This window comes from Chironomus tepperi, unplaced genomic scaffold, assembly GCF_022539635.2.
Source record: "Chironomus tepperi strain 1889 unplaced genomic scaffold, CSIRO-AGI_Ctep_v1 contig_445, whole genome shotgun sequence".
Classification (NCBI taxonomy): Eukaryota; Metazoa; Arthropoda; class Insecta; order Diptera; family Chironomidae; genus Chironomus; species Chironomus tepperi.
In genome coordinates this window covers 4,661,864-4,677,464 of record NW_027226567.1, presented here as the reverse complement: position 1 = coordinate 4,677,464, position 15,601 = coordinate 4,661,864, and the positions used below count along the sequence as shown (strand labels likewise).

The following is a 15,601-nucleotide window of genomic DNA, read 5'->3' as shown; positions in this document are numbered from 1 at the left end:
AACTTCACATTACCATATTCATAGTTCTTAACACCACAACATGTATGCAATACTAAAAAACATAACCTTACAGCCAGCCACCCAGTGCGCGAAATAAATTAAATTTTACATTCCAACAGAACATGCTAAACACGATACAAAAACCAAGTTAGAGTGATACTAATCCACATCGTAACAGGAATTTATAATTTGCAAGAATAATTTATGCTTACACCACACGGTTAAATGAAATGGTAGTGGAGTAAAAAAAGATGATGCTGGGATATGCGAAAGAAAAGTGAGCAGGTAGTCAACACGAGTAAAAACATAATTTTCCTTACGCTAAAAGCTATAAATCATTTCATGAAAAAAAAAATGTCTCATTCCACTATTTTACGGCATTTGTTGATATTTCTTTTCATTTTGCATATACCCTCGTCATAGTCATAGTCTATCGTATGCTTAAGTCATAGTATCGTAGAAATGTGCCACAATGAGACATGAATTAAGACAGAAAATTGATAATTTAAATGGCATTGCTACTATAATTATTCATAAGCATAAAGAAATGACGAAGACGATTCAAATGAGTCATTAGACAAAGTATTCGCTATTTTCATCCAATTATCTCTCACACTACGAGTTTCCTTTCTTAGTAGTTATGCAGTATTTTTTCTTCTCTATCTTTCTGTTGCACTTTCCATCACAAATCAAAATTCCAGTGCAATTGTTCGGTGGGGGGATGAGTTTTATTGGAAGTGCCTTCAAGGACATGCGCATTATGAATATTCATCCATAAACAGGTGGTGTTAAGGAATTCCTTCCATCACTTCCAGCTGGAATATTTTCCTTTTTTCCAAGAATGCAAATTTTTTAAACTTCCAATTTTTTTTCTTTCTTTTGAAGTAGCAATCGCATGCATATTACATTAATGCTTTTTGGGGAGCTTTCACACTCTGGCAAAATTTAAAAAGGTTTAGTTCCATTCCAAAATTTTTTCGGCATTTTACATTATCGTCTTAACTCATACAAAAAAAATTGCTTTCCTGCTGGTGGAAATGTTGGAAAATTGAAAATAAATGAATGGAAATATAACATCAGTAAGGATGATGATGAAGGCATAGCAGAAAGAGAGAAACTTATCATTCGATGTAAAAAAATATTATATTGCAGAATGAAAAATCAGTCTTATGTGAGCGGTGCTGGAAAAAAGTTCGGAAGAAGACGAAAAATAAAAAATAAATAAACACGGATTTTATTTTTATGTCGGTAAAAAAATAAGTTTTTACTAAACTTATGTTCGATAAATGAGAGGCATAATATCGGAAAATAATCAAGTGTTAATGTGTGCAGATGCATACGAAAGTTCAAGGATTACAACGCAAAAATTAAATGAATAATTTATGATAAAAAAAAATATAATCAAATTTGTCCTATTTGTGTATTTGTGTGAAAATTTAAAAGAAAAAATAATTAAGTGAAAAAAGAAAATAATTTCAAAAAAAAGGATAAGAAAATTAATGTAAACAGTGTAAGAAGGCAGGAATGCTGGTAGTGATTAGTGAAAATATATTTCATTTTTGTTGTTTCCATCTTGCTACATTTTCGTATATTCTCTCTTGTTAAATTTCTGTGTCATCTCCTTTTTTTTCTCTTTAAATTCGACTACGGAAAGCTTACGAGTGTTGAAAAAATATTGAAAATATAGATTTTTGGGGGGGTTTTTGAAGCAGAACTCATCAGAATTTTTATCATTATTTGTGGATATGGTGAAAATTCTTCAATATTTTTAACACCACTGCATTTATTAAACGATAAAAAAAAAACAATAAATTCATTCAAATTTCATCCACAAAAGCCCTATTCTCTCATCAGAACAAACCTTCAACAACTGCATCTCCATTAAATCATTAAACAAAAAAGCCTGAATAAGCTTTTGTTGTGATTCTACAGTATAAAATTATGTCGGAAAAACTCTTCGCATAGCTACGAAAATTTAATCATATTTTCTTTCATGGCCTTCTTGATTATTTTCGAGACTTATGAATTTTAATTGACGTGTAACGAATAAATTGAATTAATGTAAATTTTCATAATAGACTTAAGGAAACAATACCCGAGTTTGAGCTATGTTGTGAATCTGTATTTTGGCCTTCGATGGGAGTTGGGATATATTCAGTGATAATATGTTGGATGTTTTGTTAAGAGGAATTTATGTTGAACTTTAAGGCAAATAAATGTGGATAAGATTTGATTGTTTGAAATTCATATTATTGAGGATTGGGAGTTTTGTGACTAGATGTCTCGACTCGAATTTCATATTAAGTCGAATTTTTCATACAAAGTTCAAGTCGACTTTGAGCTCTGTGCGACAGTTTATAATTTCTTTATTTGAATTTAATTTAAAGAGATTTAAATAAATTTTAAAAAAATCTGAATTTTTCAAAAATAAATAATGTTTGTGATTTTTGAAATGGAGATTAACTATCGGCTTAGTTCTTCAAATAACTCAATTGATTCCATTTTTTTCGGAAAATTTATGAAAGATTCCTTGTTTTTCATTACAAGAAATGTTCCAAGTTAAACGAATTTCAACTTAAATATGCCTCAATTTGCTTTTAGTGAGAGTGAATTTAAAGCTGTTTTTCTATAACCATATAAATTGAACAAAGGCATAGTCAGATTTCTCTGCCTCTACATATCCAGAATTAAATGTGTCACTAAAACAAATCAAAACTTCTTCTTAATAAATTCTCCAACAAAATCACAAACAGCTAAATTAATCTAACTATAAATGAGAATCATTTGATTATATTCCATCCCTATCACATAATAATTTTATTTCACACTGTAAATGAATGGAATGTTCAATTCTTTTGAGACCAGTTCTATTTGTTCAACCAACAAACATTTTTTACCTTGAAGCAATACGTATCAACAGCAAAAGGAAATGTGTATAATCCAAAGTGACTACAAGATATTCTCTAAAGAATATAATAGTAATTATAATAGACTCAAGCCATATTCTATAACTAACTATACTCAATGGCATGCTCAATATAAAGGAAGAGAAAGAATAAATAATTTCATTTTCGGTAAAAGCTTTACCAGGAGCTTTACAAAACATATTTTTCTTTCGTAATGAGATTCCCATTCTTTTTTTTTTTTTATTCTTTCTTGTTCTTCCGTTTTTTTTTTTCTTTTCTCATCTCTTTTCTTCTACTGTCTCACACACATTCTCCGGTTGCCTTGTGATGAAACATATTGCTGATTTGTGCAGAAAAGAATGTGAAAAACAAAAAAAAAGGGAAAAAAATAAGAGCTTTGTGATTATTTCCTCTCGCTTTGTGATTATCGTGCCTTACTTTTAAGCCTTAATAATATGAATTAGGTTGTAGGATACATTTGAATGTTGTATAGACAGACTCTTATGCCAGATATGATGATGAAATATATAATTTATTTTTTTGCTGCTTCCTCTCTCGATGCTCGTGGCTTTTACGTCAAAAAGGGAGAGAAAAAAAAATACAAAATTGTTGAGATAGGAACGGATATACACACACAAAAATGGTAAAATGTGCGAAGGGATTACAGACAAAAATTGTAAATCTCCTTTTTTTATTTATATATCCTACTCGTCGAGTGTGTGTGTCTGTTTGTGTATATAGATGCTTTATTACGTAATCCGACTGTTCTATATACAAAGTTATTTATTTATTTTCTGTGTGTATCACATTTTATCATCACTAAATAGTGAAGATTTACTTTTTTTTGTGCTACTTTTTTTGTAGAGAGGAAATGTAAGCTTTGGATTTGAGAGCTTTTGTGGGTTTTTTGGTTAAAAGATTTTCTTGGAAATGTTATAATTTTTTGCTAATTACTCAAACCTAGCTCAAGCTTATGAAGTCAATTTTGGGATGTTGTTGTAAAGAGAAGTTTGAAATTTGACTTGTTAGTGTAGGGATGAGGATTCTGAGCTTATGCTATATTAGCTCAAAGATAGACCGATTAGCCTTTATGTTAGAAAATTAGTTTTTTTCCGAACTAGGAGTCGAATCGATTTGAGTCGACTTTTCCATACAATCTCATAGTCGCCTTCGAACTCTGCTGATTTATAAAGCCAACAATACGACTATCCGGCATATCCATTTCCACCACAAAAAGCCCAATTTAATTTCAACATATTGAACAATCTCAATTGCCATATCTCCAATATTTAATAAAATATTTTATAAATACCAAAAACAATTAATTTCAAATAATGCAATTTCCACAAATTCAATAATCATAAATTCATCATAGCATTTTTTGAGCCAAAAAAAATATTCGCTCATCCAAGTTAATTTTCATCATCATAATTCATCAATCTACACAACATTCAAGGACTTTATAATCGAAAAACCATTCCGATGAGTAATTCTCTAAAAAAGTTCATTTATTTTTCCCAAATGTGAGTCAAAATACACCCAACAAGCTCATAAATGTGTGAGTGAGAGAGATGCTGTTTTTCACATTTGAATGAATTTTCATATGCGAAATAGTGTAATGCAATAGATAAATAATGTAACTTTCAGACTATATTTTTTTCTATATTTTCTGTGTTCAACAATTCATGCATATATACATTTATATTCTGTGGTGGAATATATGCACTCAGAATTGAATGAAACGAGATGAGAGAAGAGGAAAAAAAATTGTGCAGGACTATGCAGTTGTTAAATAAACTTGAAATACCATAACAAATATTTTTCTTCTCCCTTTTTTTTCTTCATATATAAACTTTTTTTTCCATTACGATTTTGCTGCTTCTGCTACTGCTGTTGATAACGTTCGTTGCAATTTCTTGGATGGGAGTTGTTTATAAATGATGAGTGTACAACATATGAGACTCTAACTTCCTCTTTTTCAATAATTTGCAATGCAATAAGCTACCTGGAAGACACACGTAGTAGAAATGTCCCAAATGGCCCCAGACTATCATGAATTTGGCTATAGGCTAAATTCGATTAAATTCAGCCTAAGGCTATAGCTAAGTTGGTCTCAGGCCAATGTTAGGTCGACCTGTGACCAGTTTTCTGTCCATTTCTGCGCCGTATGGTTTTCTGGTTAAGCGATCGAAGTCAAATCGAATTTAAAACGCAATCTAGTAGACTCAAGTCTAATCTTCATACAAATTCAAACTCAACTTCGAACTCTGCAATATTGTCCCTACATCATGTGTCAACCCCCAGCATAAAAATATTTGCTGTCATGACGTACGATCCCTTCAGTGAATATGATATGATATCAATCTCATAAGCGATTTTTTGTAGTCGAATGTAGAAGGAAAGGAGATGAAATAGGGCGAAATGGAAAATACAGAAAAAATTTGCATACGTTAGAGAAAAAAATGCAATTGCTCTGTGCTTGACATAGAAATTTATATAATAATAATAAAAAAAAATGTAGCAAGATATGATTGGAAATGTAACAAAAAAAAAAATGTAAACGATAGTTTTGAGAGAGAAAATCCCTTCATAATAGAACATAAAAAGGAATTTTTTTGCATACAAGATGCATAAGACATTTTAAATTGATATTTTTTTTTTTCAATATTTGCAACATCATTCATTGCATAAAGATTGAGAAAATGATTTTTATGTATTAGAATCTTTTTTTTTTATATTCACATAGTTTCGCATTATACATCGATTGCATTTCAATATCGTCACGTGCATTTTATTTTTTTTGATATTTGTTTTTTTTTGGATTGGAGTTGATTTTTTATGTCACTGAATTGAAGCTGAAAACAGCTGTTTCACTATATTACACCGTATTTTTATATAAAAACATAAAAAAGTATATGAACCTGACCTTGAGCGCACATCAGAGAAAAAGTCTTTTAAAAAGTTGTTCTAAGCACAGGCTTGGATCAAAAAGAAAAAACCCATGCCTTCAAAATAAGTAGAAATTGACCATTCAGATAGATTACACAACTATCAACAGCTGCCGAAGGCACTTTGCCATGTACTCAAATAACGTCCGATAGCTCAGTGTTTGAATCATGCAACCAGAAACTGTAGGACATGAAGTCAGGTCCCAACTCGGGCGTTTTTAAGACTTTCATGTTATTCTGCTAAAACAACACTTCTTTGCCAAATGTCCATAACTTTATAAAAACTTTTAAGATCTGTCTTAATACCGAAGCATGTCCTTCAAAAGATAACATCCCCAAAAGGCTCTGACAGCCTTAGCAACTAAAATGTATTCGTTCCTTTAAAAAACTTCTCAGAGCTTGCTTAAATAAACTTATTAGATCAAAGCAGTTCTCAACAGAAACAGCTGTTTTCCTTGAAATTACTTCCCACACATTTTTTTTTAAAAATGTCCTACTTTTCTACACTGCTGAATGCTTATTGCCTGCTTTTTTACTGTAGCAAAACCATGATGAATGAGATAATTTTTTTGAAGTTATTAATGCTAATAATCTTTTTTGACATTAGTGCTGATAATGCATTTTATTGTCCAAAAAATAAATTAATTGTCATAGATTACGTGCTTGTTCATCAAAAATTGTCAACCAAAGTCATTCCCTTTCATATTTTATTATCCAAAGCATACATCTTTATTGCCTGTAGGGAATACACACAATGATGTAGAAAAAGAAAAGGAATTGACAAAAAAAGAATGTTTTTGCTTTTCTTTTTGTTTCAAGTACACGAAACTTCTTTATCGTTGATACTCCTTGAGATAAAAAATAAGCTGCTTTTATTATTTTTTTTTCTTTGTCCTAATCGTTAAGGAATAAGAATGGCAAGTGAATGGAAGCATTTTGCTTGTGCTCGTTGTGTTCTTGATTTTTTTACATCAACATAATGAAGTATAAAAATGTAAAAAATATCATTGAAAGCTCAGACGACACTAGGCTTCATTTGACAGCTGTTTGGAAGTCAGATGGAGTTTGTATGTATTTTGTATGGATTTCTTGACCTACTTTTTGTCGCTAGAGAACACAGAATTCAGAATTCATGGGGATTCTGTATGGATTTCTCGCGGATTCTTTCAAATACAATTTTTGTGTCACCCAGGAAAGCTCTCATTTTAATAAAATTTTTCAATTTTATTTTCAACAAAAATGCTCAAGAAAAGAAAATTTTTATGCAACATTAGCGTTCCTTAAAATAAATATTTTATGAATTATGTAAATTTTGTTAAAATTTCTTTAACTTATATCAAGTAAAGTCAAAATGATAGAAATATTCTTACGAAAATATCAAAAAACTTTTCAGACAGCAAGAATCTATAAAAAATCAAATTTTTCAGCATTTTCTCAATGCAAAGTTATTTTAAAATTTGCAGAATATTTTTTTATTAAATTAAAATGAAAATTCCATCAAAAATCTGCAAAAAATTATTGTTCATTTTCCCATCCATGCAAAAAAATTCAATTTAAATGGAAATGATTTGTCGCACTGAAAAAAAGTTCTAAGCTAATTAAAGCCCCGTGCTGACTATTAATTAAGCTCATCTGATTTTTATGTCGGTTTTAGTTACAAAAAAGCTGGAAAAATTATTCGCGTCTATCCGAATGCTTAATTAATTAAAATGAAAAAAAGCTCTTTTTTGTACAAATTCAATTTGATATGGATAGAATAAATTTAATTATGGTGATAAATACTGTGAATTTGCAGTTGTTTGTCATGACCTCATAATAGATTTTGATGATTATCTCATTTTATTATCATGTGATGATTATGGCGTGATAATTGGAGTTACAAAAGGGTAGCTGCAATTAAAATTATTTGACAAATTACCGATAGAATTTTATCAGATGATTATTTGGTTGATGTAATTTTGGGGAAAATTAAATGAACAACAGATGATTGATTATCCATAATTTATAGACACATTCTACCTTTTTTGTCAATTCTATTTTAGATGTAAATAAAGTAATTTAAAATAATTGTTATTTACAAGTGCTCTTTTTGAATGTAAAACGATTTTGTTATGCTCAAAAATGTTCCTTTAAATTACAAATGAATCAAATTTATGTATTACATATGTTATGTCAGAATTTTAGAATCAAATAACAGAATGATGAATGTAACTATTGTGTTGTTGATAATGGAGCGGAACAAAAGGGATAAACGGGGCTGTTCAGTTATTACGTAGCCTCAAACAGATAAGGAACATGATCTCGAGAGTATTCAGATTGGGACAAGCTTTTCATGACAGTCAAATGACGGCCACAATGCCAGTTAACATGAAAATTGAAACTTAGACGCCAAATGGCAGTCATTTGGGTGGCATGAATAATTTGTGCCGATTGGGTATGCTCTCAGCTTATTCTGCGCTTGTCTGCTAGGGAATGCGAAAAAATTCAACATTTTCCTTTAATTCTCACATATTGAACTATTATTTACAAGATTTTTCTTAACATTATTCAATAATCCTTTCATTATCCAGCAAAACATAATAATAATTAAAATCACTTCATAAATAGTTCAATCAATGTGTAATTAATTAAAAATTTTGTCCAATTCAAGTCAAACTTAACGATGAAAAATTGACAACATGATAAAGTTACTTATCAAAACTCTCTATAGTACATAAAAGTTTGAAAAAAAGTTGACCATTAATTAATTAAATTTAGTCAGTAAATGTGAAACTTTTCTGTAAAACGTCTGCATTAAACAAGTTGACAGACATGAGTTTTGTACATTTTTACATTTGACTGTACTGTAAAATTACTGATGTTCCATTCACGTATCTTAGCAACACGTCCGTTATTGAGAAAAATAACTCCCCAAAAAAAAGTAAACTGAAAAGTTAATTGAATTTTTTTTTCTCGTCATTTTCTTACTCATTTTAACCGCGACACAAGTTGATACTTCATTGGCAGTCATTGCACATTTTTTTCATTCCACACATTTTCATTTATATCCACAAATAGAAGGGAAACATGAAGAGGAAAATTGCGAACGCAAAAATTTTCATTCAAATGATGAGAAAAAAAAAACTTAAATCTTTATTCGTACTTCTCTCCACTGTTCATTCCTTTTTATTCATGTTTTTAAGCCATACAGAGAAATCATGTCTAACCCTTTTCATTGTTATTTTACCATTGTTGTTATTCCACATCCGTGAATGCTTCTTTGAATTTTTTTTTTGTACTTGGAGAATATTATTCATACTAGAAATATGGGGTTGTTATGCATTTGGGTAAATCTTTTCTTTTTTACGGGAAGTTTATGTTTGTTGGGATGCTTGATGGGTGGTTTTAAATGAAATTTCGTTATGTGTTCAGGTTTTAGACGATTTAATACTAAATATTCAGAATTTTGTACTCTTTTGGAGAGATTTAGGTTTCATCCCACATTTGGGTCTATGACTTCCTTGAAATGTCATCTAAAGCGGGTTTTAACTTGCCAATTATGAATTTTAAATGACATTAGGTCTTCTTCTACCGAGCCGGGCCTTCCCGAATGCTTTTCGGGTTGTAAATTGCCAATAATCCAACCAAAGACCGACTTTATCCTTTTATAAGACTAATTTCATCAAATTTGACTTTAAACTAGAGTCACGTTGGTTTAGAGTCAGATTTTCGATCATTTTTATTTCGTGTGCCTTGCGGAACTATGAAAATCTTTATCTTTACTATCAACATAGACCTGAAACAGGTCACAGTGTAGTTATAGCAGTTCTACATCAATTTTTCGTCAACACAGCGACTTCCCTTGTGTTTCTCGGATCTATCTACAAAATGTACACCCTTTCCTCATCAATCATCCACAAAACAGTTCGAAAATCTAACAATTCTTCCAAAAAATTATATAAACTCGCCTCATACATATGAAAATGATGGAAGAGCGAGAAAGAGAAAAAAAAAGCTTTTAGCAATCGTACTGTATGAATGTCATTGTGTACATTTATATCTCCTTTCTTTTTTCCTATTGCTGAAAGCCTTGTCGAATGACTTAAACACAACAATACACTGTATATAACCTGACATACCAACCCTCTATTTTTCTTTTCTCTCACATTCATAACTATTATCTGTGTGGGGGATAAAAGATGATAGATGGGAAAAAAACAGCAAAGAATGAAAGGCAAAAAATGCTGATGATTGTTATTTTGTTTGCATTTTTCATTCAAGTCCTTCAAGCACATTGTAAATTGTAAATATAACAAAAGAAGAGAGTAAAAAAAAACCTTTAAATCCTGCACAATGTTCTGTTTTCCTTTATTTTAAAAAGATTTTTTTTTTTTTTATAAAACAATGCCAAAAAGTTCACTCACATAAACTGACATAAAAACTTCATTCATAAAAAAACCACATAATTCACATTTCTTTGCACATTTTATGCGCAAATAATTATCACATACAGAACAATGAGTACTAAATCATTCAATATGTGTGAGATGACGGAGCATAACATGTGAATTGAACAATGGAATTTGTGTTAAACGATCTATAAATCTACACATACGTAAAAATTTTATTTTGAATGAATTTTCGAATTCATTTTCGATTTATTAATAGTATATCAATCATTAAAAAATATAAACTCTCTTTTTCATATTAAAATTGACATATGTATAGATTGATAATTTATTATAACCTAGATATCGATATAAACTATATATTTAATGGATCATATATGATGGATATTGAGCCTAATGATTTCTAAATTATACCATTTATTGGTTTTATTTTGCATGGAAAATTTATCAAAAAAATTAGAGCATGTTCAATACAAATGGTAAAATAATACATACAAAATATGGATGTAGTTATACAGGTGGAATGAGATTTTGATGAAAAGATACATTTGAATTGGATTGGTTTCTAGTGGTTAATGATTTGATGAGTCAGTGGACATTTTGCAGGATGATTTATTCAATTCTGTTTTAAATATGACCTAATCGTATATCACAAATCGGTTAATGGATCAAAAAACCAGTTTCAGGCCAACGTGACTCTGACTTGGTGTCGGATTCGATTTAAACCCGATTGATCGATTAATCAACTTTTACTATTCGAGTTATTTTGCTTGAACTAAGTCTTAAATTGGAGTAATCTAGATTTTTAGTCTTTAAGAAATTCCAATTTAACTCCATTACCGAAAATTCTGAATTAATAACTCAGAATAGCCCAAAATCTTACAGCATTCGAAGGATCATAAAATTTCACGATCCTCAGCGACATTCCATCTCAAATCCCCCAACCCAATCATCTTAACTAGCTCCAAAGTCGTCACATTATTACCAATAAATATTCCAAGACATGACAATTTATTTCGAACCCAACAAAACCACATTAAAATCAGCACTAAGATGTAACATATAAAAAAATCAATTTTTATTATTTTCGGAATTAAGCTTCCCCCAAATAGATGTAGATTGTCATTGTCTGCATAAGCATGAGCATAATAAAATATATGGAAGGAAAAACCATAAAATATTAAAAAAAAGCTCTGCTTGAATGTGAAACTATAAATAAGTGGCTTTGTAAGCTTTGCATTAATTAAATTGAAATGAACAGAAAAAAGGGAACAAATGGCAAAAGGAAGTGAAGGAAAAAATAAAAATTCTCATGGGAAAATTAAAACAATGAAATAAAAAAGGGATGATAATGTTGATTTTGAATCTAATCTCATTGCTAGATTTTTAATATTTAAAGTTGATCCTTTTCAGAGATGGAATTTGTGGATTTTTATGGGGAATGAGTAGATTTTTAGATTTTAATTAGGGATCTCATGTTTGAACTTGTATTTTAAGCACACCTGTTCAGTCCAGGGGATGAAGAAGTTATCTCAAACTCCTTAGCATCCTTACATCCTCTTTTATCCCTTAATTCCTTCAATTTTCCGAAAATGAGATACCAAATCTGGATGAAATGCTTTCAATTTTAGACATTTATCGTTTAACGAATGACAAAAAGAAAGCTTTTCATGCCGGTCTGTATACATATACATTTATATGTATATAAATAGATTAATGTCCAGTCAACCGTGCAATGAAAAATGTGATATTTTCAGATAATTTAAACAGCTCAGACAGGATTCTCATTTTATTCTGTACATTTTTTGTTGTTGCTCATTTTATGAAACTGATTAAAGGGGAATTCCTTCCTACCCTCATTTTCCAAATTACTCGTTCGCTTGAATAGCTATGCGACCTATTCGTATTTGGTGCTTTTTGTTCTTTGTTCTATTCCTATTCATTTTATGTGTCAAAGCGAATAAATCGAGGTAATTGAATGTCTGAAATGTTGGATTAGAGGAATTGAGGACGAGTTTTAATTAAAAAGTAGTAAAAAAAAAGTTTTTTTTTGTTGCTCTTTAATTTACATTTGCAAATTTGTTGATTTATCGAGACGGAAATTTTTAATGAAACTTTTTTTTTTTACCATTTTAAATGAGAATTGTTGAGCATGGAAATGGAATTAAATTTTCAAATATAAATGCTAAAAGTTTTGATCGTCAAGTTGATTGATGATGGTTGTTGCAGATGTAAAATTCGGGAATGTTGTAACATGATGCTGTATATTGTGTTGCTTGTTCTCTTCAGAGCGACACAAATGCAGAAGCTTCGACAAAGCAGTTAAGGCTCCGCTAATGCTCTTGTATTAACACCAAATGGAGGTTGTATCGGTTTGACGTCTATATTGCTGTCAAATAGAGTTCATATTGCTCCAAACGGAGCTGACTACAATTGAGTGCTAATATAGTCGAACGGAGCCTTGAAAGCTCCATGACGGACTCTTCTTCACTTGTGTCGCTAGTGTCTGCAACATTATTATGTCAGTTATTTGTTCAGCAATTTACAATTTATTTTCCAATGAAATTTGAATGAAACAAAATTCAATAAACAATTTTCATCTAATTCTCTTGAAAAGGCTTCCACAAAATACAACAATTAACCTCATACTGACCTGATTTTTTTATGTTAATAATTCTCAAATTTGGAACCATTCAATGAAATAATTTGATGAAAATCAATTTTGTACGTCACTAATTGAGCCTTTTTTCCGCGAGCTTTCATTGTAAAATTTTTCTCTCTATTTTGTTCAACACATGTTTTGAAATTTTGAAATTAAATTCACTGAAATTTTGTGTGTAAATCTACAGCTTTTCATATAGTAAATGCATTTAGGTTTATGTGATGTACGACGACAGAATTCTAGAAATTAATTATCTCTAATGTGCACTATAGTTCTAGTTGGATGACTTTATACTCCCCAGGCATCAACGGGAGCATTTATTTATAGAATTTCTGAGAAAATATCTTGCAAATGCACAGCTATTTCAAACTAAAATAAAAAAATAAAAATCATTACAGAACAGGCATTACATTTGGTTGCATTCACCATGGAAATTGTCCCCTACAGCATAAAATGAAGAACTCAATTACTTCTATTTTGTGTGCTGACTTAAAGGTTTCAAAGTTTATCACATAAATTCTCATTGTACAGTAAATTTATTTTCAACGATAAGCTGTGAGGATTAGAGAGACTTTTTTTCTAAGCTAAAGTTTCGACTGAGTGTATTTATTTGTCTTATGGAATTAGTAGATTTTATCTCTCGTGCTGTAAATAATGATTCTAGTCAGTTGTCAGACTTGGGATGACTGAAAAATGTTTAATTACTTTTAAGAAGCTTTATTGAAGGTATAATAAGTTGTAGAGTGGACAGTGTAGAATGAGACACTGTTGTGACATTAAAGGTTGTCTACATACGGGTACATACCCGACAAAGAGCTTGAGAGGATGCTCTACTTAATTTTAATAGTTAAGTATGCTTGCGAGGATGTTCTTAGCTTATTCTGCCCTTTAGAGCATGCTTGCAGGTTACTCTGCTCTTGAGATGATTCTTTTGCCTTATTCTGTCTTTGAGAACATGCTCTTTGTCTGCTATGGTGTGATGTAAAGCAAATATCTAGAAACAAGAATTTTTTCCAATTTTCCATGGTTTTTCCGCTGGTTTATGATCGTAAATGTGAATTCAAATCGTTGTTCTGAGTTGAATTGCCAAAAAGGCCTTGACATTGATGCATCTTTAAGATCGAACCTTGTAGATCAATTGTGGTTTTTGGTCCCCCTTAGTTATCGCCTCAAGCTAGCTCTATCTCTGGCTAACACTTGAAAATTCTTCAATATCAAGTATAAGATCTATCATATATAGCCGCATAGTATTGACAATAACTACCTTAGTTACAGCATTATGACTTTAAAAAAAATACAATCCAATTATTATTTATAAATTATATTAATGCACATTTATAATGGGAAAAATTAAATCAAATTAATTGAAAATGTATAACAATATATAAAAATATATTCACAATAACAAAACTCTTGGAAAGAATGAAGAACAAAAATTATTGAATGAAAGAAAGGTAAATCTACTCATTGGAAATGAAAGAAAAAAAAATTGCAAGTGACGGTGTATATTGAAATGCAATCGAATGAAATGATTAATTGATATTATCGATATTATTGCTCAAGTATCGTAAGGGATGCTTAATAATAGAATTCGTAATTTATTTCTGTTTACCAATAAGAAAAATCTCTCTCAATTCATAAAAATTATTTATATAAAAATAGTAAATTGAACGAGTGTTTATTACAGAGCTAGAACAATGCAGATGAAAAATCGAATAATTGTAAAAATGATAATGTGATAAATGAAAAATAATGGAATTATTGATTGTTCTTGGATTGTGTTTTGGAGCGTATGAGTTATTGGGTGTATTTCAAGGTTGTTTTCATTACAACGAACATCCATTACCATATCAATCTCAGGCTCATAACATAAATAGTCTTAATAATAACGGCAACAACGATACAAAAGATAACGAGAACGATAATGATAATGAGCAATCAGGTAGTGAGAAGGAGGATGACAATAGAATAGATACAATTGAAAGTCGACCAAAGATACGTTCATCAAATGATGATGAGGATGAGAATTTAGATAACACAAAATCTGGACCATGCAGTTGCTATAGTACTGTAACCGAAGACGATTTTGATGATGATACACGTGTTATCTTACGTAATAGTTTAAATCGAAAATTAAAAAGGCAACAAATTTTACGAAAGCCAATAAACAAATATTCATTATCAACATCATTAATGTCATTAAGTCGTGACGATTCAACTTTTTTATTTAATTATCTCGACGATAATAGCAACAATAAATTTCAAAAATTCAAAAGCGATATTGAGATATCCGAAACATCATTTAATGATAATTATAACGAAAAATCATACAACGATAATCGAATTAATAGAAATTGTCGTGAGCACTTTGATGTATCATCATCGGACTTAGTTGAGACAACAACAGATAACAACGAAGATATTAATTGTAATACATCTGTGAATTTGGATACAAATAAAAAGAAAATATTTTTCATATCAGCTGCCTCATAAAAAATCATGAGACTATACAAAATAATAATAATATAAATAAAAGTGGACATAAAAAGGACATTAGAGTAGTAATGACATAAAGACACAAAACATCTTTAGATAGCCCCGAAAAATCAAAATATTGTGGAATCTACACTTCTTTTTTTTAATGTATTCAAGACATTAGTGAAATTGATATTAAATAAATATAAAAACAGTGCCAAA

The 15,601-nt window shown here is 30.1% G+C and overlaps 2 protein-coding genes across 3 annotated transcripts in view; both read left to right on the top strand.

Annotated features, from left to right (window-relative positions):
- The window catches only part of rg (A kinase anchor protein rugose), a 111,673-nt gene that overhangs the window by 10,962 nt on the left and 85,110 nt on the right, over positions 1-15,601 (top strand). The window lies entirely within an intron of this gene.
- Positions 1,423-15,591, top strand: LOC139098410 (putative uncharacterized protein DDB_G0286901). 2 transcript variants are annotated; one of them, XM_070650612.1, is made up of 2 exons: positions 1,423-1,530; positions 14,567-15,591. In XM_070650612.1, the coding sequence occupies exon 2, from the start codon at positions 14,657-14,659 to the stop codon at positions 15,395-15,397; it is 741 nt and encodes a 246-aa protein (XP_070506713.1). In that variant the 5' UTR covers positions 1,423-1,530; positions 14,567-14,656; the 3' UTR covers positions 15,398-15,591. The 2 variants fall into 2 exon arrangements, with proteins under 2 accessions (XP_070506713.1, XP_070506714.1); XM_070650613.1 differs by having other exon boundaries at positions 1,479-1,510; positions 14,592-15,591.

What these genes read in the sequence shown, in the direction of transcription:
- LOC139098410 (XM_070650612.1), top strand. Translation starts at nt 14,657, where the DNA reads ATGGAATTATTGATTGTTCTTGGATTGTGTTTTGGAGCGTATGAGTTA.